General features: G+C 44.1%; 1 protein-coding gene across 1 annotated transcript in view; it reads left to right on the top strand.

Moving 5' to 3' along the window:
* The window catches only part of LOC124802458 (tubulin beta chain-like), a 91690-nt gene that overhangs the window by 54480 nt on the left and 14490 nt on the right, over nucleotides 1-22720 (top strand). The window contains exons 2-4 of the mRNA XM_047263243.1: nucleotides 7154-7262; nucleotides 16218-16470; nucleotides 20533-20659. Coding sequence (XP_047119199.1) covers nucleotides 7154-7262; nucleotides 16218-16470; nucleotides 20533-20659 — 489 coding nt within the window. The remainder of the gene's footprint in view (nucleotides 1-7153; nucleotides 7263-16217; nucleotides 16471-20532; nucleotides 20660-22720) is intronic.

The raw sequence follows: 22720 nt of genomic DNA, 5'->3' as shown, positions 1-22720 counted from the left end.
CAGTCTCCCCAAAAAATTTTGTCGCCTTTCACTACTGGCAGTTATCATTAATGAAAAATGCCAAGAAGCACAGTGGATCATTCCCCGCTTTACACTGAAGGCCCAGCTGTAACTGGCTGGATGGAACAGTTCAGACGTCAGAGGCAGGCAAGAGTATACCATCCGCAATAGAAATATGCTTAGTAATGCACTGTGGCGTTCAAATCAACTTAGGGTTGGTAGAATTATTTTAGTTTCCGCATGGGAGCTGTAAGCTCTGCTGCCGCCTCACAAGTTCGTACCGCCGCGCTGTGGAACAGGGTCTGCGTGCTGCCTGTGTCTGCTGGTGGCGTGGACGGCCTTGGCCGCTTCTGAGAACTGGAAGGGAGGTCTGGTGGCGGCATCGCAACCTCTCCTGTCGTTTTTTGAACCACCACACGTATCTCAACCAAGAACGAGTTAATATTACAATCTAAAAACTGAATAGTAAAATACAGTTCTGAAGAAATATACCTTCAAATTTCCTCTAACTTAAAAACCAAAATTAGCAAAGAAATGACAGTTGGCAACAACGAGGACGAACACGACAGGGGATGGCGTCTGCTTCAATTCCATTATTGTGTAATCGTGAGATCCCAAACAGAAGCTTTCTTATACTTTAACTGTTCCCATTTCGCTACTGTGTAATATTCTGCTTAGAAACAATTCTCACCGTTCTAATGTTCTTTGAGATCTCATGGATCCAGTGACAGATCATTTGAACTGCAGTGCACTGCTATCTTTCGATGGCTGTTGCTATACACTGAAATGCACTGCTGCAAATTGTCTTTGGTTCAAATGGCTCTGAGCACTATGGGACTGAACCTCTGAGGTCATCAGTCCCCTAGAACTTAGAACTACTTAAACCTAACTAACCTAAGAATATCACACACATCCATGCCCGAGGCAGGATTCGAACCTGCCACCGTAGCGGTCGCGCGGATCCAGACTGTAGCGCCTAGACCGCTCGACCACTCCGGCCGGCTGCAAATCTTCTTCCTTCCTGTTACAGACGCGATACTTGGCTGCATGAGTACACTCACAAATCAACAGAATGGTTAGCAAATACACAGAAGAAACAAGTATTGCCCGACACACACACGCGCACACACACACACACACACACACACACACACACACACACAAACTGAAGAGCCAAAGAAACAGGTACACATGCCTAATGTCGTGTAGGGCCCCCGCGAGCACGCAGAAGTGCCGCGACACGACGTGACATGGACTAGATTAATATCTGAGATACTGCTGGAGGGAACGGACACAATGAATCCTGCAGGGCTGTCCATAAATCGATAAGAGTTCGAGGGGGTGGAGATCTTTCCTGAACAGCACGTTGCAAGGCATCCCAGATATACTAAATTGTGTTCATGTCTGGGGAGCTCAGTGACCAGTGGAAGTGTTTAAACTCAGAAGAGTGTTCCTGGAGCCACTCTGTAGCAATTCTGGACGTCGGGGGTGTCGAATTGTCCAAGTCTGTCAGAATGTACAATGGACGTGAATGGATGCAGGTGGTCAGACACGATGCTTACAACCGTGTCACCTGTTCGTCGTATCTAGACGTATCAAGAGCCTCATATCACTCAAACTGCGCACGCCCCACTCCATTGCAGAGCCTCCACCAGCTTGAACAGTCCCCTGCTGACATGCAGCATCCACGCATTCCTGAGGTTGTCTCCGTGTCCGTACCCGTCCACGTCCATCCTATCGATACAATTTGAAAAGACTCGTCCGACCAGGCAACATGTTACCAGTTACAAACAGTCCAATGTTTTTGTTGACGGGCCCAGACGAGGCGTAAAGCTTTGTGTCGTGCAGGCATCACGGTTACACGACTGGGCTTCGGCTCCGAAAGCCTATATCGATGTTTAGTTGAATGGTTCGCACGCTCACACTAGTTAATGCTCAGCATTGAAATCTGCGGCAATTTGAGGACGAGTTGCAGTTCTGTCACGCTGAAAGATTCTTTTAGGGCCGGACGGTGTGGCCGTGCGGTTCTTGGCGCTTCAGTCTGGAACCGCGTGACCGCTACGGTCGCAGGTTCGTATCCTGCCTCGGGCATGGATGTGTGTGATGTTCTTAGGTTAGTTAGGTTTAAGTAGTTGTAAGTTCTAGGGGACTGATGGCCATAGATGTTAAGTCCCATAGTGCTCAGAGCCATTTGAACCATTTTTGATTCTCTTAGGTTGATTCTCGAAGGATCTTCCTCCTGCCGCATCGATGTCGGAGATAGGATGTTTTACCAGATTAATGATATTCAGGATACATTTGTGAAATTTTCGTACTGGAAAATCCCCACTTCATCGCTACCTCGGAGATGCTGTTTCCATCGCTAGTGCGCCGATTATAGCACCAGGTTCAAACTCACTTAAATCTTAACAACCTGCCATTTTAGCGTCAGTAACCGATCTAACTACTGCGCCAAACACTTGTCTTACATAGGCGTTGCCGACCGCAGCGCCGTATTATGTCTGTTTACATATCTCTGTATTTGAATAAGCATGTCTATACCAGTTACTTTGGCGCTTTTGTGTAGCATACAGAACAAGAAACGCACTGTGGTCACATGTACACAATTATAAAAAAAACCCGACGAATGTAAAGGAACAGGCATGTACCACTTACAATATCAGAGATGCAAATCAGTTTATTTAGGGATGACAGAAATGAATTTCAATATTAGACACAAAGAACACATAAGAAGCTGGAAGTATGAAAACAGCTAGTCTACCTTTGCTGAAAACATGATAAAGCACGGAGTGGACCTACTAGTATACGAAAATTATTAGAATGAAATAGTAATTTATTAATATATCTGTAAACATTTATATAACACACATTTTAGCCCACTGGGAATGCTTAGAAAATGAAAGGACTCGAGAACTTTAAGGCGGAAAAGGCATTTTGCAGTTGGATTACACTGTAGTAGGTGTTTTCAAAACAGTACACACAGTTTCAGAAAAACTTCGAAAAGCGAACTGAATGACAGCGGCATGAAGGCAATCAGTATTTGGGCCATATCCCTTACCAGAGATGCACCTCAAACATCGTTAACTGGATGCAATTCGAGTTGGATAATCGGGACATTAAAGAAAGGAAACTCTTCACAATTCACCATGGACTTCGCCCTCACAGTAATACCGACAGGCTGTTCTTGCCCAGAAAATCGGGCAGTAAGAGACACTTTAAAAGTGAGGCAGATAACGTAAGGTCAGGAGCATGCATTGGAAGACTTTGTGAAAGGTAGCCAAGAATAAGCCTTGATTGAAGTCAACAACAAAATTCCTAGAAGTACAGGAAACCAAGAATCAATGTTTAAAAGCTGTACTTCAGAGCCTACGCGGTAAAGCATTACATGGGCGGCCGGCCGCGGTGGTCTAGCGGTTCTAGGCGCGCAGTCCGGAACCGCGCGACTGCTACGGTCGCAGGTTCGAATCCTGCCTCGGGCATGGATGTGTGTGATGTCATTAGGTTAGTTAGGTTTAAGTAGTTCTAAGTTCTAGGGGACTGATGACCACAGATGTTAAGTCCCATAGTGCTCAGAGCCATTTGAACCATTACATGGGCAGTTTTTGGGGAAAGGTCGGAGGGAAAATAAGATTTGGTCTTAGCTGACCAACGGAGTTTTAAAGAAGAAAACTGAAAGCCTGATTTTTTTTCTGTACACTCAAAGCTACAATAGAGAAATCAGAAATCCGAAATGGAGACTCTGCAAAGAAACTGCGGAAAAAATTGACCATACCTTGAACTGATGCAAAAAGGTTCCTCAGACCGTTTACAAGCATTCGATGATGTGACACGAATGATCCACTGTAAGCTTTGGCAAAATCACCATCTTACGGCGGCAAAGAAACCAGTGAGAGCCGAAGACGGAAAACTTTGTCGAAAACGAACTTTCCTAAATTACTATGGAACTTCAGACTTCAATCAGATCGAATCGTGCAACGCAATAATCGGACACCACAACTGCGAAGGGGGCATCGGACATTGCCATCCCAAGTGACTGAGTAATCGCAAAGCAACAACGGAAAAAAGGCTTGAAAATACTGATACTCTGGCATAAGCAAGTGAAGGTGATCTCACTGGTTCTCGTCAGTGTATTTTAGTGAGCACCTGTAAGGCATCTGACAACTGCTAAGCCACTTTACAGGGATCTGGACGAATTTTCCACTTATACATCGATCACTGGATCCCGGGTTCGATTCCCCGTCGGGTTGGGGATTTTCTCTGCCGGGGGACTGGGTGTTTGTGTTTTCATCATCATTCGTGACGGTGGCTAGGTTGTACTGTGTAAAAAGAATGGACTAAAAATTGGGACTTACTACGGGCGCTGATGACCGCGCAGTTCAGCGCCCACAAACCAATCATCACTAATACATCTCGTAGTCCTAAGCGTTTTGGAAGTTAGGCATGTACTGAAATAAGATATCCATCCTACTGATCTCAACTGTTGATTGCTATAATAAAATAATGGTGGTAATAATAAGCACTTAATTCACTAACCCTGTGAGAGAAGAGATACGTGCGTTGACTTGGGCGATGTTTGATCCTTACAAAGTTGTAAAATGAATAACCTGTAGTCTGCCATTGTCACCGAAGGCAACACGATACGCCGCTGGTGTAAGATTACAGCGCGCAAACAGATGAAGGCAGTCAAGCGCACAGGAAGCAAGCGGCGTTAGCAGGCATTCCGCTACTTGGCGTGACGTCACGTACGCCGTATCTATGTGATCGAAGAAAGGCTCCACACCCTTGTCTGGGTGGCGTCCTGATTATGAATGATGGAGCCGATTGTAGTCTGACAAGCCTATTCTATTGGCATTATATACATGGCGGTCAAAAATAGTCTGAAAAGCTTGTAAAGGTGTTGCAGGATGGGTTGCGGTGAAAAACAATGATTGAGAAAAAAATTAGATACGCTGCGCCTTTTCTAGTTGATTAGCGTTAAAGTTAGCCAATTAAGCTGCTGAACGCGCAAATTCAAGCGGCACACCAGATATAGTTAGTGTCGTGTTCTGATATCATAGGCTAACGATAGCGCAGGAGACAGCTTGCTTGGTCTTTGGCTTGGGTTCGATCGTTATTACCGTCCCATCTCCAATTTCTGTACCGCTCGTGTCCATACACAAGAGTGCCGAATCTTTCGTCTCGGGTACCAACAGTGATTAAAAGATACTGGAGGGATGACAAATGTTATTGGTACACGATATACCATCCGCCACATATCATAGTGACTCGTGGAGTACAGATGTAGATTTGGATATGCTGGTAACAGTACGTCGTGATAAACATAAACCTTGGTGGGTGTGGCTTCCGATGTGGAAAAGCTAGCGGACTACCTGGTACTACAAGGGGTTTGCGAATGGAAAATCAGATAGCAATTTCAAGCACGCATGCAACATTAACCATGGTATCACAGATATTATGGCCTGAACTGCGCTCCTTGTATTCATTAAGAAAAAATAAGGTATATTATTCGGTCGGGGTTAGTCATAACGTTTTAATTATCAACTCAAAAACTGTCCGACTTTCATCTTTTTAATTTAGAAAGCGAAAAAAATTCCAAGTGTGTTCTCACCATTTGTGTTCTCACCTTTTTAAGTATTTAAGAATCCTCTTGGCTGAAGGTCAGTATTTTACCGTTGACCCCCATACCACTCACTCTTATGGGGCCAGGGGGTTAAAAATAACGAAGAAAAACTTATTAAATGCACCAGTAGACCAAGAAGAAAACCATTGTATCCGTGAACGAACCGTTGGTTTTTCCAGTATCGTTTTCCACATTATGACGCGTTTCCGTACTCAGAAAAATGTTACTTTGTCCGAGGGTGATGCTGATACAGCGAGCACTCTCCCATCGCAATCAGGCGACTAGAGACCATCAGAATCTGGCAAGTTTCCGTCACCACCTAGGTTCAGCATGCTTTCTGAATCGGAACCCAGCGGGCGACGTTCTCTGTCGTGTTCAGAATGTCACGCGAGGTACTGAAAACTGGTTCATGACTGATTATTCACTTTCTTCCGTTATCGCCCCGATTCTGAAACACTGGTTTTCGAGCACTGGGGTCTCCTCTTGTGACATCCGTTGCTTGGTGGTGCATCACCTGAGCATGGGTTGTTGCAGCATTGAACCCCAATAAATGCGACCGGTGTTTTGTTTCTGTTCCTCTTGCGGCATCCTAGGGTACTGTCTTGTGGGAATTTGTGTTTACCATGATTTGCATGTACTAGCAAACGATATATTTACAGGGTGATTCAAAAAGAATACCACAACTTTAAAAATGTGTATTTAATGAAAGAAACATAATATAACCTTCTGTTATACATCATTACAAAGAGTATTTAAAAAGTTTTTTTTCACTCAAAAACAAGTTCAGAGATGTTCAATATGGCCCCCTCCAGACACAAGAGCAATATCAACCCGATACTCCAACTCGTTCCACAATCTGTAGCATATCAGGCGTAACAGTTTGGATAGCTGCTGTTATTTCTCGTTTCAAATCATCAATGGTGGCTGGGAGAGGTGGCCGAAACAACATATCCTTAACATACCCCCATAAGAAAAAATCGCAGGGGGTAAGATCAGGGCTTCTTGGAGGCCAGTGATGAAGTGCTCTGTCTTGGCCGTCCAGAACTTTTCCCTTTGCATAAACACCCCTTCTCTGTAAACTGTTTATACCAACGTTTAATACACCACCTAACCGGAGGTTTAACACCATACTTCGTTCGAAATGCACGCTGAACAACTGTCGTCGATTCACTTCTGCCGTACTCAATAACACAAAAAGCTTTCTGTTGAGCGGTCGCCATCTTAGCATCAACTGACGCTGACGCCTAGTCAACAGCGCCTCCAGCGAACAAATGTACAACTAAATGAAACTTTATAGCTCCCTTAATTCGCCGACAGATAGTGCTTAGCTCTGCCTTTTGTCTTTGCATAGTTTTAGATTCCTAAAGTTTTGGTATTCTTTTTGAATCACCCTGTAGATTTACTTTTTTTTACTTTCAAAGCGGTAATTGAACCTGACTACCCCTCATAGAGGTAAGGAATATATTAATTACGCGTCAAATCGTACCTTTGCTTATACCAAGTACTACAGTTTGTTGCGTGTTGCTGTTTCAGTTCTGGGAGGTAATCTCTGAGGAGCATGGCATCGACCCCAGCGGCGTCTACCGTGGCAACTCCGACCTGCAGCTAGAACGCATCAGCGTCTACTACAACGAGGCCTCGGGTGAGTTGTCTGTTATCTCACGAGCCGATATCAGAACTAACACCATGTAAATAATAACCATTCCCTGACGGTGTAACGCAGCAGCATGTACACTCACGTTCAGAAAAACTCCTTGAAGGACATAATAGGACGTTGATTCAAATTGTTCAAATGGCTCTGAGCACTATGCGACTTAACATCTGAGGTCATCAGTCCCCTAGAACTTAGAACTACTTAAACCTAACTGACCTAAGGACAGCAAACACGTCCATGCCCGAGGCAGGATTCGAACCTGTGACCGTAGCGGTCGCTCGGTTCCAGACTGAAGCGCCTAGAACCGCTCGGCCACAACGGCCGGCGGACGTTGATGTTCAGAGAAAGCGCATCAGTATGTTGTCCAAAAATGACTAGCATTTGAACCATGGCGGACCGTGGGTTAAAGGTCAACATCGATACCGCGACGCAGCACCACCTACCGGTAAAACGTGCCTGCGGCTTTAGTCGCTGCAAACCGAAGGTGCAGGATGCCTCGCAGACGTAAGCGCGAACCCTGCCGTCAAATCAGTAAGGGCGAATTACTGGCATGAGAGAATGTACTGCATACATCCGGAAAAGTTAATCGGCAGTGCAACGGGTGTGTGCAGAATGGTTCGTGGAAATACATAGAACACGACGAGATGGATCAATTCGCCTCACTCATACCACCCGCCGAGAAAATAGACACCTTAACCAGATGGCTTTGCAGGGCAAATCTGCGTCCTCTGCTCTGGCGCGACTGTGGAATAGCGTAACACATGGTACATTATCAGGGATGACACTCCGTGGCCGTTAATTGCGGCATGGGTTACCTGCACGCCGTCCACTGTTCCGTTTACCTTTGACGAATGTGCAGAAACATGCTAGACGGCAATGATACGTGGAACGACGTCACTGGAAACACGAATTGTATCAGCTAGTGTTTTTGGACGAATCAAAGTTCTGTTTATTTGAAAATGACGGCCCCAGACCTGACACCTATCGAAAATGTGTGGGGTATGGTGAAACGACGGGTGCAGCCCTGTAACCTAATGCCAACCAACACATATGAGCTTTGGAACCAAGTGAGTGAAGCACGGATGGCTAAACCATAGGACGCCAATCGCGCTTTACACGCGTCGGTGTCTCCACGCATGGAAAAATTTATCAGGACCCATGGTGGACCCCATGCCTACTCGGCAACAGGACACATGCTGAACCGAAGTGACTGAAATGCTAATTATTTCTGCAAAACATTATAATGTACATGCCCGGTGAATATGAACGTCCTATCTCTAGTCGTTCAAGGTGTTACGTTTTTCTTAACATCAGTGTATTTGGCGAGAAGTTATGTGCTAATCAGCAGAAACGGAACATGTTAAGCTACAATTCGTTTAGAGAGCAAATAATTCAGGACGAAGATGTTACGCAAAGTTATTTGGATTTTAAGTATGCCACATCAGTGCTGGAATACTAAGTAGCTTGTGAGTAAATGGGTAGAACTTTTTGATTAGGCTAATCTTATTGACATCACAAATATACTGGCTAGTGGAAAGATTTGACAAATAATGGAGCTGATAATGTGGCGAGGTATAATATTTCAATTTTGGACAGTATTTTTTTAATATACGTATCAACATACAAGCTTAGCGCCCGCTGCTTCGCTCGTGTTTGCGTAGTAATTAAAATGTAAATAATTCTATAAACATACATTAGGCCTACTGAAAAATTAAGTAGTTTCTTTTTGTATGCAATTTTGACATAGCAGATTTGTCGTATTGACTTCAAATAGCTTTCTTTTAGTTCACAAATTGCAGAAACTTGCAAATCTTTCACGTTAATTGGTACCGTAGAAGCATGATCTTTTTCGAATTTTTTTCTAACCAAAAAGATTCCTGCAGGTGGAGTGCGAAGTTTTTGCTGATACTGCGTTTTTTCTTGAGGTGACACTTCCGTAGAAACTTTCATCCACTAACAAAACATAATCTTGTGCAAACAAAAGGAGCTACTCTCTATATAAGAGTAACCCTTCACATAGCTGCCAATTTTTTCTACAGCAGGTTTAATTTTGTTTCATACAGCGAACTAAAAAAAGACAAATATGTTAAGTGCTTATGTAGCTATTAGCACCAGTCTTACATCTGGTACCGAATTACCTCACCTTGGGGACTGAATGTCTATAAACAATGAAACATATAACTATTTCTAACCGAGACGTAAAATATGTTTCCATAGATTTAGCTTCAAAAATGCTTCAGTAGATATTTCATAACTTATTTTCAAAATTTTCACCCGCTATTTGACTACCGTAGGGTTGAATTTCCGAAAATGCTGAAGTAAGTACCTTTTTATTTATGGCCGATAAAGCAAATACCTATTATCGTAGTTCTAGCTTCAAAACTTGGTTAAAAGCGACAGTTTTAAAAAGTCATTATGTTTCACCCCCTTAGTGGCGGAATTTCGAAATATCCCTCCTTACACGATGCCTCCAAATTTCAAGTTTCTATTTACGGTTTGCGCTGGGCGATGAGTCAGTCAGGACGTTTCCTGTTATATATCGAGAGTAAAGCCAAACGGACATTACTTCCGCGGCTATCACGGAACTTTAAGTGCAGTCGCTGTAACAACTGATTCGAACAGAGTTTTCTCAGTGTCTTGCGTAACTGCAGTTTTGAGCGTCCTGTTTACTGGGCAGGATCAACATGGTGCATATCAGGAAAGTTGCCTAGAGATAAGGTGTCACTAAGTCCTATATGATGTGACGTCTAAACAGAGTAGCAGTAACGACCTCGAAGGAAGGTTAGCTTTTGGAACTTCACGATTTGAGTTAATCGTTTCATCTAGCAGAGTACATTTTCTGATACTTATAAAGGGAAATGGAATGATATGCAAAATTATGCGGTCTGCAGCTCTGTGGCCTGGTTGTATGGATCGGTACGGCAAATGGGATTCAGCGGCGGCTGCCAGGAAGCCCTTAATCTGATGCACAGCTTCCGCTGCTCGCTTTCTGGCCTTACTGTTGGTAGGCTTCTGCAGACGGTGCACCACCAGCACCGTTCAATAAAGCTGCTGCCAAATACGGAGTTCAAAAATTCTTCTCAACGAGAACTGAACAGCAATCGCTGTCATCTCTAGCTTTATAATCTTACAGAACTATGCTTGTAGGATTGATAGCGTCAGATGGCAAGTGTCTTTTTTCAGTCCTTTAATATTCATAGTATTCTGGCTTACAACGTTTCAAAAAGTTAACTATACATACGTTAGTACACACTCGATGTTACCACTTACCGGTGAAGTTTCTTTATTTTATTAGCTTCATTGAGTTGTTTAGCCACCTACATGACAAGACATGAAGGAAATACCTGAAATTAAATGAAGCACATTAAAATAGCTCAATAATGAACAAATATAGCAAATGTGTTAAGATTTCAGGATCAATTTTTTAAGTCCTATGGCACCAAACTGCTGAGGTTATCGGTCCCTAGGTGAACCGTGACCGGGCGCCTTAGAACGCGCGGCTTCAAAATCATTGCTTCATACTCATAAACGTCTTACACAGCTTCTTAACACTCAGTGCATTAAAATATCTTCGTGCTGATAGTGCAGGGACAAGGGTAGGAAACTGAAGTTTAGAAGACTGGTGTAAGTAATGCTGTTGACAGAGGTTTGAAATACAGAACGGTTTAGGTGTTCTTCACCACAGCCACGCTGACAAAGTTTGTTAAGAAAATGGTGCTAACATATTGATAGTGATCAAACATCATGTGGGCTATAATTAATAATTCCCACCAGCACCTGAGCTCTCGGCATCTGAGATCTTGGCCGTATATGTTATGGCCAGAAGAAACAACTGGCAACTACTGTGAGTTCTTTGAGTACTGATAGATTTCATTTTTATCTCCACCAGACGAAGTATTAGGTTTACTTTACTGTATGAATGAAAAAAAATATTTACGTAACTTGACAGTTCTTTGCTACAGCAGATCATCGAATATTTACAGCTTTCATTGACTATGAAAGTGTCACTTGAGGCATACCATAACAAGTTACCCACTTGAACTACAACATTCAACTTCAGTTATAGTACATGTTCATCTCAAACTTTATGATTATTGTTCCTTAACGACGTTGTGGACTGCTGAAGATGAGGTACACACTGGGCGATCTGTTATTGACCTCAGTGCGAGGATGCTGCAGTGCTGGGAGTGGGGTGTGATCTTCAGGAGCACTTACCATACACTGTTGCGGATTCAGCAGTTATCGTTAACGGTGATAGTACCGAATTGCTTTGCCGACTACGGTGTGGCACCGCGATCTCTGGATGCTACCACAGTATACTTGGTGATGCAATGGCGTAGTGTCTCGCCCTTGCCACCTTAGAGACTCTCCACTTGTTTTTCTTGAAATGCTTTACTTTGTGAACGATGTGTCCCAACGATACCAGATCATCTCCTCTTTAAATACCTCTCTTCGCAAGAGCATCAGCTATTTCATTTCAGTTTTTTCGCGTTCTTTTCTCGGATTTATCCAATAAATGCGATGTGATGTCATTTTTTAGTTCGCCAACACACACTACTCATAAGTTATTGGGTGGTTTGTGTCCTTACGTTTTCAAGTAAGATGATTGCAGATTTGGACGGACAGAATGACTCTGTCTGTTAAGTGGGCTTAACTTGTAAGATGGAAGTGAGCTTCATACTCGTGGTAGTTCCATCATTATTCAGTTTCTAGTTCGATGTTTATATTCAGAATGCGTTTCGAAGGTGTAAACCACCATTACGTGGATTTCTGTGTATTAGTATGGTACTCATAAGTGTTTTGTTATGACTTTTGCGGTAATCTGTGGCATTGTCTAGTAAAGTAACAACACTTTCAGTGCAAGTCTCTGGAGTTCTTTGATTAACGATCGACAGTAAATGTACATGCGAAAGCAAAATAACTAGTAGAGAATACCTTCAGTGGTAACAGGCTCCTTTTCCTGTCAAGATATCACATACAAACCATCACACCTTGTAAACAAATATGGCACCCTGAACGTAAAACGTGCAAAGGGCATACAGCAAAAACAGAAACACTACTTCGAAGTTACTTAGGAGGAGGAGGAGGAGGAGGAGGAGGAGGAGGAGGCGAACTTAGCCAAGATACCTATAAAAAAATTATTTTAGGTAAAGTGTTTCGGTAAAACTAAAGTTACCATCTTCAGATCTGCAATAAAATTAAGACGTGCTACAAACCGTTATACAAGTAATGCACCGTCAGCCCATAGGAACAAATGACAACATACTTTCAAAAAGGTTATTTCAAACATCTTGTAGCATCTACACACAAAATCTACCATTGAATTTCCAGGTACGTGAAGCGTGAAATGGGGAATGCGTTGGCACGTCAAAATTAAAATTAATATGTACATTACAATTCGCCAAAACATCGTACCCATAGTATAACTCGTCAGGCCTTCCAGAGCGCCACGAGGCTGCCAATAGCCAGTGCATGAGACGAACTGACCACAAGCAAAACAGGTTTCACTGTAATACATAGATTCTATAAGTAAACTTAAACGCAGGAAAAATGATAATATAACAAATGACAGATTGATAACAGCAATCAGTAAATATCACTGCTTGACAGTTACTTCAGACCAGCCGACATTTGATACGGGTCACCCGCAGGGACATCAAACGGAAATGCAGAGGGCGGGACGTGTTAACTGCGCTCTGTATGCATTTGACAGTTCATACAGTACAGTGTTTGACGGATGTTGTGGAACCGATTAGTGCAACATTCAATGTTACGGCACCATGTCTTAGATATAATGGCTCAGTGTGATCAAAAGCGTCATCTCGCGATTTAAAAAGGCTGCTGAAGATGGAAATGCAAAGCGTACCGCAGCAAGAGGATTGATTGATACGTACCCCTAGTGGCGAAAAGGAACGGACATTTCACTCCTAGGTAAATCGCTGCGGACCTTGCAACCGCTATTGGCACACGTGTCTGCCAGAACCACTTAGCGACGATTGAACCAGGCTGGTTCTTATACTCGGAAGCCTGTCAAATGCATCCCACTTGCCGTCGTCGAAAAAGAGTTCCTTGGTGTAGGGAGCACGTGGGTTGGGGTCAGCAACAGTGGTCCAGAGTGATGCTCTTAGACGAATCCCGCTTCAGTGGCAAGTGATTCTGGCCACGAGTTAGTGTGGAAAATGAGGGGAACATTTTACAGAAGGTTCATGAACGTCATCGCTATGGGGTAGGCGTCATGATGTGGGCAGGAGTTATGCACAATGAGCAAACACCGCTGCATATGTTTACGCGATGTACCGTACAGCACGGCAGCAGATTATTCTGGATCTTGTCCGTTTGTTTAGGGGTGCGGCAGGCCCAACTTTATGACCGACAATGCCCATCTACACAGGACCGGTGAGATGTTGGACGCACTGGGAGGTTTAGATACTGAACGTGTTGAATGACGTGCGTACTCCCAACACCTGAACTCCAATACAGCAAGCCTGGAATTATCTTGGCAGATGTGTTCTTCAATGAACCCACTCACTCCCCGAATCGTGCAAGAACTGGAAACCGCCTTGACAGAAGAGTGCGACAATATGCCCCACGGACTTCCTAAGTTACATACCCAGTATGAATAGAGGTGAAAAATGGGCATTAATGCCCGATGAAGGCATATTCCTCTCTGAGAATCCGATATCGACCTTAAAGCTGTGAATCTGACCCGTGTCAAAGATGAACTTTATTTATGTCTGTTACCTTGTTTTCCTATATGGTGAAATCTAATACCCTCTTTCATTCGAAATAAACAATTCCATCTCTGTTACGCATCTACTGTTCATTCCTCAAATATTGTCTGTCACTTTTCTTGTCCAACAAAGTCTCTGTTCCGTGGAAATTGTCAAGCAGTGTATTTAAGAATGTACAGGGTGGTCCATAGATCGTGACAAGGCCAAATATCTCAGGAAATAAGCATCAAACAAAAAACTACAAAGAACGACTCTTCTAGCTTGAAGGGGGAAACCAGATGGCGCAATGGTTGGCCCGCGACATGGCGCTGCCATAGGTCAAACGGATATCAACTGGGTTTTTTTGTAATTGGAACCCCAATTTATCACATATTCGTGTAGTACGTAAAGAAATACTAATTTTTTAGTTGAACCACTTTTTCGCTTTGTGATAGATGGCGCTGTAATAGTCACAAATGAATAAGTACGTGGTATCACGTAACATTCCGCCAGTGCGGACAGTATTTGCTTCGTGATACATTACCCATGTTAAAATGGACCGTTTACAAATTGTGGAAAAGGTCGATATCGTGTTGATGTACGGCTATTGTGATAAAGATGCCCAACGGACGTGTGCTATGGATGCTGCTCAGTATCCTGGACGACATCATCCAAGTGTCCGGACCGTTCTCCGGATAGTTAGGTTATTTAAGGAAACAGGAAGTGTTCAGCCACATGTGAAACGTCAACCACGACCTGCAACAAATGATGATGCCAAAGTAGGTGTTTTCGCTACTGCCGCGGCTAATTCGGATATTAGTAGTAGACAAATTGCGCGAGAGTCGGGAATCTCAAAAACGTACGTTGAGAACGCTACATCAACATAGATTGGACCCCTACCATATTTCTATGCAGCAGGAATTGCATGGCGACGACTTTCAACGTCGTGTACAGTGCTGCCACTGGGCACAAGAGAAATTACGGGACGAAGCGTCATTCACCAACCGCGGTAACGCAAACCGGCATAACATGCACTATTCGGCAACGGAAAAAAGTGGAACATCAGCGACCTTGGTGTGTTAATGTATGGTGCTGCATTATGGGAGGAAGAATAATTGGCCCCCATTTTATCGATGGCAATCTAAATGGTGCAATGTATGCTGATTTCCTACGTAATGTTCTACCGATGTTATTAGAAGATGTTTCACTGCATGACAGAATGGCGATGTACTCCCGACATGACGGATATCCGGCACATAGCTCTCGTGCGGTTGAAGCGGTATTTAATAGCAAATTTCATGACAGGTGGATTGGTCGTCGAAGCACCATACCATGGCCCGCACATTCACCGGATCTGACTTCCCCGGATTTCTTTCTGTGGGGAATGTTGAAGGATGTTTGCTATCGTGACCCACCGACAACGCCTGACAACATGCGTCAGCGCAGTGTCAATGCATGTGCGAACATTACGGAAGGCGAACTACTCGGTGTTGAGAGGAATGTCGTTGCACGTGTTGCCAAACGCATTGAGGTTGACGGACATCATTTTGAGCATTTATTGCGTTAATGTGGTATTTACAGATAATCACCCTGTAACAGCATGCGTTCACCAAGGTACATGTACATTTGAACAACCGAAATAAAATGTTCAAACGTACCTACGTTCTGTATTTTAAATTAAAAAAACCTACCTGTTACCAACGGTTCTCATAAATTACGATCCATATGTTTGTGACTATTACAGCGCTGTCTATCACAAAGCGAAAAAAGTGATCCAATTAGAACATTCATATTTCTTTACATACTACACGAATATGTAACAAAAAATGGGGGTTCCTATTTAAAAAACGCAGTTCACATCCGTTTGACCTACGGCAGCGCCGTCTAGCGGGCCAATCATAGCCATCTGGTTTCCCCCTTCAAGCTAGACAAGTTTCGTTCTTTGTAGTTTTTTTTCGTTTGACGCTTATTTCGTGAGATACTTGGCCCGGTCACGATCAATGGACCACCCCGTATATGAACAGTGTGTATCAGTACCGGTGTCGGTGCATTTATGTATAAATGTGAATATGCCCTGGAATGGCATCAGAACACGTTACAATTATCTGTCCCTGAGTAATAACATTTTAATACATTTAAGTCTCTGTAATAATTGCGTGCGCGCGCTTGTGTGTGTGTGTGTGTGTGTGTGTGTGTGTGTGTTTTCCCATGTTGGTAATGAGTTTGTCTGCAGTGGCGAGCCCATCGTGCGATGGCGGCGGCAAGTACGTGCCGAGGGCCATCCTACTCGACCTGGAACCCGGCACGATGGACGCGGTGCGTTGTGGACCCTACGGCCAGCTCTTCCGGCCAGACAACTTCGTTTTCGGCCAGAGCGGCGCCGGCAACAACTGGGCCAAGGGACACTACACGGAGGGCGCTGAGCTCGTCGACTCTGTGCTGGACGTGGTGCGCAAGGAGGCAGAGAACTGCGACTGCCTCCAGGGGTGAGTACACGCCTCCACCGCAGCTACAGTCCTCTGTCTTGTTTGATGTGACCCGCCACGACTCCCTCCCTTGCACTAATCTCTCCATCTCACAGGTGCACTTGCAGCCAACGTCCTATCGTGTTCCAGCATATGTCCTCCTACCTTTGAAGGTGTGGCCTTTGTGGTGCAATCAGTACGTTGACGACACTGTAGGCTGAGATCTGCTAATTCACGGAGTAAGAAAGATACGGCCTCCTAGGACCGTTAGCAGGAGTGTCTTGAAACAGAGCTTCATATCAGCGCACACTCCGCTGCAGAGTGAAAATCTCATTCTGGAAACATCCCCCTGGCTGTGGCTAAGCCATGTCTCCGCAATATCCTTTCTTTCAGGAGTGCTAGTTCTGCAAGGTTCGGAGGAGAGTTTCTGTAAAGTTTGGAAAGTAGGAGACGAGGTACTGGCAGAAGTAGGATGGGGCGTGAGTCGTGCTTTGGTAGCTCAGATGGTAGAGCACTTTCCCGCGAAAGGCAAACGTCCTGAGTTCGAGTCGCGGTCCGGCACACAGTCTTAATCTGCCAGGAAGTTTCATATCAGCGCACACACCGCTGCAGGGTGAAAATCTCTTTCTAGAGAGTAGTAGTTAGTTGGCTTCAAAGAAAGTGAACACACTTCCATATACAATTTAACAACACTTTATTTTTCAATAATTCATTCCTACTCGGAGAGAAGTCTTACAGCGCTTTTCGCATATCAAAGGTTACTGTGCCCCTCTACACGTTATTCCTTTCCAGTAACTCATAAGTGTCTGTGCTTTCGGCTTGTTCCAACGATACACAGTCGAACACTCGCATGGCGGTGAGAGAGGAATGTGAGACAGCACTCTTTACTTCCTGTATTCTGATACACAAAAAAAGTTAACTGTCCCTCGTTGCGACTCGAGCATCTAGACACTTTATTCACCTTTGGACACAAATGTAAGACGGAACTTGTTCCTCTGCATATACTGACACACAGAAATATTATTCGTTGCTATTACTAGAAACAAATTCTACAGACTGTTTACTAGTATCGGAATCTATCGAGATTGTTCTTTGCAGACAGCCAGACAGCTCAAGGTAATAAATGTGGCCGGAAAATCAGCTCCCTCACTCGTATGTGTAGATTCCTCTTTTACTGCATCATTACCGAACGATCACTGTACAGTGACGCCTCCCGACCACTCGGCTGCTCCCTGGTAATGACAGTGACTGAGACTCAAATTGAAACTGCCGAGACTGCCGCTTACATACCGCTTTTTCAGACTCTTGGAGGAGTCTCTCTAGCATTGTTGCCTCCCTAGATGTTACTAGTGGTCCTTTTAATGACCGAAATGTTAGCAGAGGTTATTCAAACCTCAAATAATGTGGAAGCAGCCCACCGGAACTAGCACTACCTCGTTCTGCCCTCTTTTACGTACAAGTCTGATATTCTAAGGCAGTGGGCATGGCCGACCCGCACTCCTTTCGCTTCTGCATGTGGGAATAGTTACGTTTGTCCCACTTCTCGGCCCCAGTCATCGTGTCTTCCCAGCTGTATGCCTATGTGTGGTGTTTAACAGTACTGCTTAATCACATTTCTTTTCTTTTCACAGATTCCAATACACTTCTTAGATTAGATTAATGAACCTTGACAGCCACGTCAGTTCTCACTTATTTGTTACATATATACCAAGCTTTCTTCTCTACAGTTTCTGCCCTCTATCGTTTATACAATCATATTAAATATAAAGGCAAAATGTTCGTATTTTTGGGCGGATGCCTCTATACACAGTATAGGCTGCCAATATCTTCTGCACTATGACGATGGATTCCCTTCAAAGTGTGGCATCGATCCTATCGTTGCCTAGGCGACGGACAGCAGAGTGTCAAAGGGGTCAGTCATATTGCGCCGCTGCCATGACAGCAGCGTCCATAGGGCCTGGACTAGGCAATAGATAACATCGTTGCAGAGAGGACAGCCATGTTGGGCCGCTACCATGGCAACGGCGTCCATAGTACCTGGACTTACAGGGCTCTGTATATACGATTACAGATAGACATACTTAAACTTGTTACATTATTAAATAATAGAAATAGGATATATAGGAACACAAAGTAAATAGAATACAGACAGGAAATTTTTTCCTACCCCATAGTATATTACGAATGAAGATAAGGTAACTTACTAACGTTCTTTTATAAGTTTTACGTTGAAAAGTTTTTCCACATACTTTTAATGTTTATTTATATAACAGTGATTTTTAAAATGAACATGGTTTCTTTGCAAACTTAACACATTGTATTTATACTTCAATTTTTAAGCCTAGATGTCTGCCATTGGTAACTGCTGGAGGCGTTGCTTAAGCTCGCTGATCATAGCTGGCTATATAAACCCAGACATTAGGTAAATTATTTAGTTTCCTGCCATACCTTGGCAGACGTGACGCCACCAGCAGTCGACCAGTGGGTAAAACATATTTACGTAATCCACTCTTATTAGATAGTTGTTACTAGTTTTGTCTAAGATATATATTGTAATTTCACAGTATGTTCGCCCTGAAGATGACCCCTGCGATGGGCTGAAACCGGTCGGCACTAAATAAGTAAAAAACGCGATTAAGACTGTTTTCTTAATACTAAACCGTCAAATCTTGTTTCCTTCTTTTTGGGTTCTGTCCATCATTATTACCATCGTTTACCCATCACATGTTGTTAGGCTGTCTGCGTTTTTCTCCGTGTATTACTATAGCATGTTTCCCAGAATTCACTAGCTACAATTTAGCTTCGTCTTACTTAATATTTTGTTTCGAATATTGGAGTGAATTGGGCAAATTAATTTATAGGCCTTCTAAGTTCCCTATTTAATTTCTTAGATAACGAACCTTTTGTCGTTCACTGTTGTATAAAACTATCTCTGACTTCTTGCCGCGTCAGTTGAGGTTAAAACCTCGAGCTTTCGACGTTAGTCTCCACTGTCTTCGTCAGGAGTAACTGTCAAAACTGCTACCATGGTGGCCTCATATAGCTCAGACGACTGCTGATAGGCCGCTAAATATATCAAGAATGGCGAGAGATATTGTCGCAATATTTGGGCTATGGCGGGTTCTATGGCACCACCAGTGCAAACGTTGACACCATCTGCGACAGCATGACGTAATTACCGACCAATCAGAAACGCTTTCCGCTGTATAAGGCCACCACGGCAGCAGTTGAGATAGTCATTTGCTCCTGACGAAGACTATGGAGATAATCGAAAGGTCGAGGTTTTACCCTGAGTTGAGGCAGTAAGAAGACGGAGGATGTTTTATATAATGTTGTTCGTGATATTCAGTTTTTCCTTTCAACACATGTATACTGCATAAATTTAATTCTGCTTCAGTTCTTCGGCCCATCTCTTGCGCGTGGTGTCTCGCTGTGCCGGTTGCGTTGCCCTTCATTTAGGCGAATTTAACACGCCAAATTGCTCGAAGCAAATTGACAATACTTTTTGAGAAGTATTAAAGTTATTGTAAAATTACAGCTAGTCGAAAGATGCTAACATACGAGAGCCCGTATCTGAATGGGACAGAAAGTAATAGTACCCTCTGGCACACGCTTGACCTGCAAAGTGTGGTCCGATATACGTATGACGGGCACCGCGCAATGTTAGGATTGAAAAATAGTGAGATATTAGCACGGTCCTTGCGCGGTGGTGCCTTCCTTTCAGCGAAAAAATGGTAACTATGCGATCAGGTCCAGAGGATTATGCAACGTCAACCGCCCCATAGGCGTCATTTGGATGTGGTACGAAGAGAATTTGGTCAGCACACCGCTCCAAGTCGCTATCAGCTTTCCAGAGTTTGGAGCAGCTTCTCAACCGACATCAAGAGCAGATGTACAACCCATTCTAGTTCCCCGCAAAGGAAAAGCCAGTGGCAGTAACGGGAACCGAAGCCGATTCCTCCAGATGAGTCATTGTGCTACCTGCTCTGCTTCGAATGCGGACGGTCTATTCTACGTGAACACAAAAAGCTCGTTGTATCCTGAGTACCGGCATTGACCGAATGGGTCGTGTTTGTGTTGCAGATTCCAGCTGACTCATTCCCTGGGCGGTGGGACAGGTTCCGGCATGGGCACTCTCCTCATCTCGAAGATCAGGGAAGAGTACCCAGATCGCATCATGAACACGTACTCCGTGATGCCGTCGCCGAAGGTGAGTAATCGAACCCCCTCCTTTTCTGGTCAGAAATGAGCTTACTCTTCGTCCTCCGAACTTAAAGATCTTGTGAATAAAAATTTCTCGGTGTACATGCCGCATCAACTCAGGATAAAACTCAAAGCTTTCGACCACTACCTCCATGGTCGTCGTCAGGGCTAAAACTGACTGTCGTAAACTAGCGAGGCTCCCACTTTTATATGAAAAGGACGGCTTCTGGTTGGCTGGAATAAGTCATAGCAACAGCGATATGGCGCGTAGTGAAATGGTGCCCTCCACTTTCATGGATGTAGTTTCTATCCCGCGTTGCTTGCAGCGCCATCCCTTGAATCAGGAGGTAAAGTGCAGGAAGTTTTCCTCTGCGATTTTTCTTTATCCAGCGCACTCCTCCAGGTGTTGCTAAGTGCATATCCGTTGTCTCTGTTAAAGTTATTATCGCTAAGTCTAATTTAGACTGCTTCCCGGATCACCGAGTCCCAGTAACACCTGGAAGAGTACACTGGATAAAGAAAAATCGCAGAGGAAAACTTCCTGGCCGGCCTCGGTGGCCAAGCGGTTCTAGGCGCTTCAGTCCGGAACTGCACTGCTGCTACGGTCGCAGGTTCGAATCCTGCGTCGGGCATAGATGTGTGTGATGTCCTTAGGTTAGTTATGTTTAAGTAGTTCTAAGTTCTAGGGGACTGATGACCTCAGATGTCAAGTCCCATAGCGCTCAAAGCCATTTGAACCAAAACTTCCTGCACTTTACCTCCTGATTCAAAGGATGGCGCTGCAATGAACGCAGGATAGAAACATCTATGGAAGTAGAGGGCACCACTTCACTACGCGCCATACCGCTGTTGCTATGACGTATTCCAGCCAATCGGTAGCCGTCCTTTGCATATAAAAGTGGGAGCCTCGCTAGTTTACGACAGTGAATTTTAGCCCTGACGACGACCATGGAGGTAGTGGTCAAAAGCTTGGAGTTTTATCCTGAATTGACGCTGCATGTACAATGAGATTTTTATTCAAGAAATACGTCGCGAAAGACTTCGTAACCATATTAAAGATCTAGCTTACGTAACCAGTTTTGCTATCGGTTTACATTTTATTCACGTAATTTTCAAATACGAACTTCAGTGTTCATCTTACAATAAGCACTGCTAGTCCACTGTTATGTAATAACATTCTAAATTAATACTGTTGTAGCTGATACCAATTTTTCCAACAAGATGATGCAGTGAGATAGGTTATAATATCTTCGTTCGAATGGTCTTGAACACTGCTAGTCAGTGCGGTATCTGTATCGGATACGTTTGATACAGAAAATTGAGAAGATCCAAAGAACAGCAGCACATTTCGTTACAGGTTCATTTAGTAAGCGCGATACGGTCACGTACATCGCAAACTCCCGTGGCAGGCGTTAAAAGAGATGCTTCCTGCATTGCAGTGTAGCTTAGCGTTAAATTTCAGAGAGTGCAAGTTCCTAGAAGACTCAACCAACATATTGCTTCTTGCTACGTGTGTGGTAGTTACCACTTTCGCTACTTCAGCCAGTGTAGGCGGAGAGCTATTTACCGTATTGGTACTCAACTTCATGAGAATGATGTTCAGACAGTACGCTCTAGTGTTTGCGTTGTTAGTGGTATCAGTGTCATGAGTTCTCGTTAGACGCCGGCGCTGGTACAGCGACATTGGGCTTTGAAACACATGCATCAATGTGCATCACACTTGTCGACAATCAACATGGGTCCGGACACCGTTAAAGGGCTTATTCGTAAAGCAGAAATAGTGCTGCTGCTCTTCGGGAATATCTATGCATTAAAGGAATACGGAGGCGGACCTTTCTCCGCACAGGGGCTGAAGAATTGGCGTTTTCGGAATTGCGCCTTGAAGTTACTGTTACCATGGCTGAGAATGGTAGACGCAGTGCGCAATCTTCAGCAGTGCACGGGCTGTGTCACGACCGCTGAACACCCCACGGTCCACCGTTTCCAGCGGCAGAAGAGCAATCTCTAGTGCCGTTCCAGCCTGTCGTGTGTGAAGATATTGGTGAATGTGACTACCGTTTTTCGTCTG

This window comes from Schistocerca piceifrons, chromosome 6 (genome assembly GCF_021461385.2).
Source record: "Schistocerca piceifrons isolate TAMUIC-IGC-003096 chromosome 6, iqSchPice1.1, whole genome shotgun sequence".
Classification (NCBI taxonomy): Eukaryota; Metazoa; Arthropoda; class Insecta; order Orthoptera; family Acrididae; genus Schistocerca; species Schistocerca piceifrons.
Note: the sequence above shows the minus strand (reverse complement) of the source record. Positions and strands in the feature narration are given on the sequence as shown.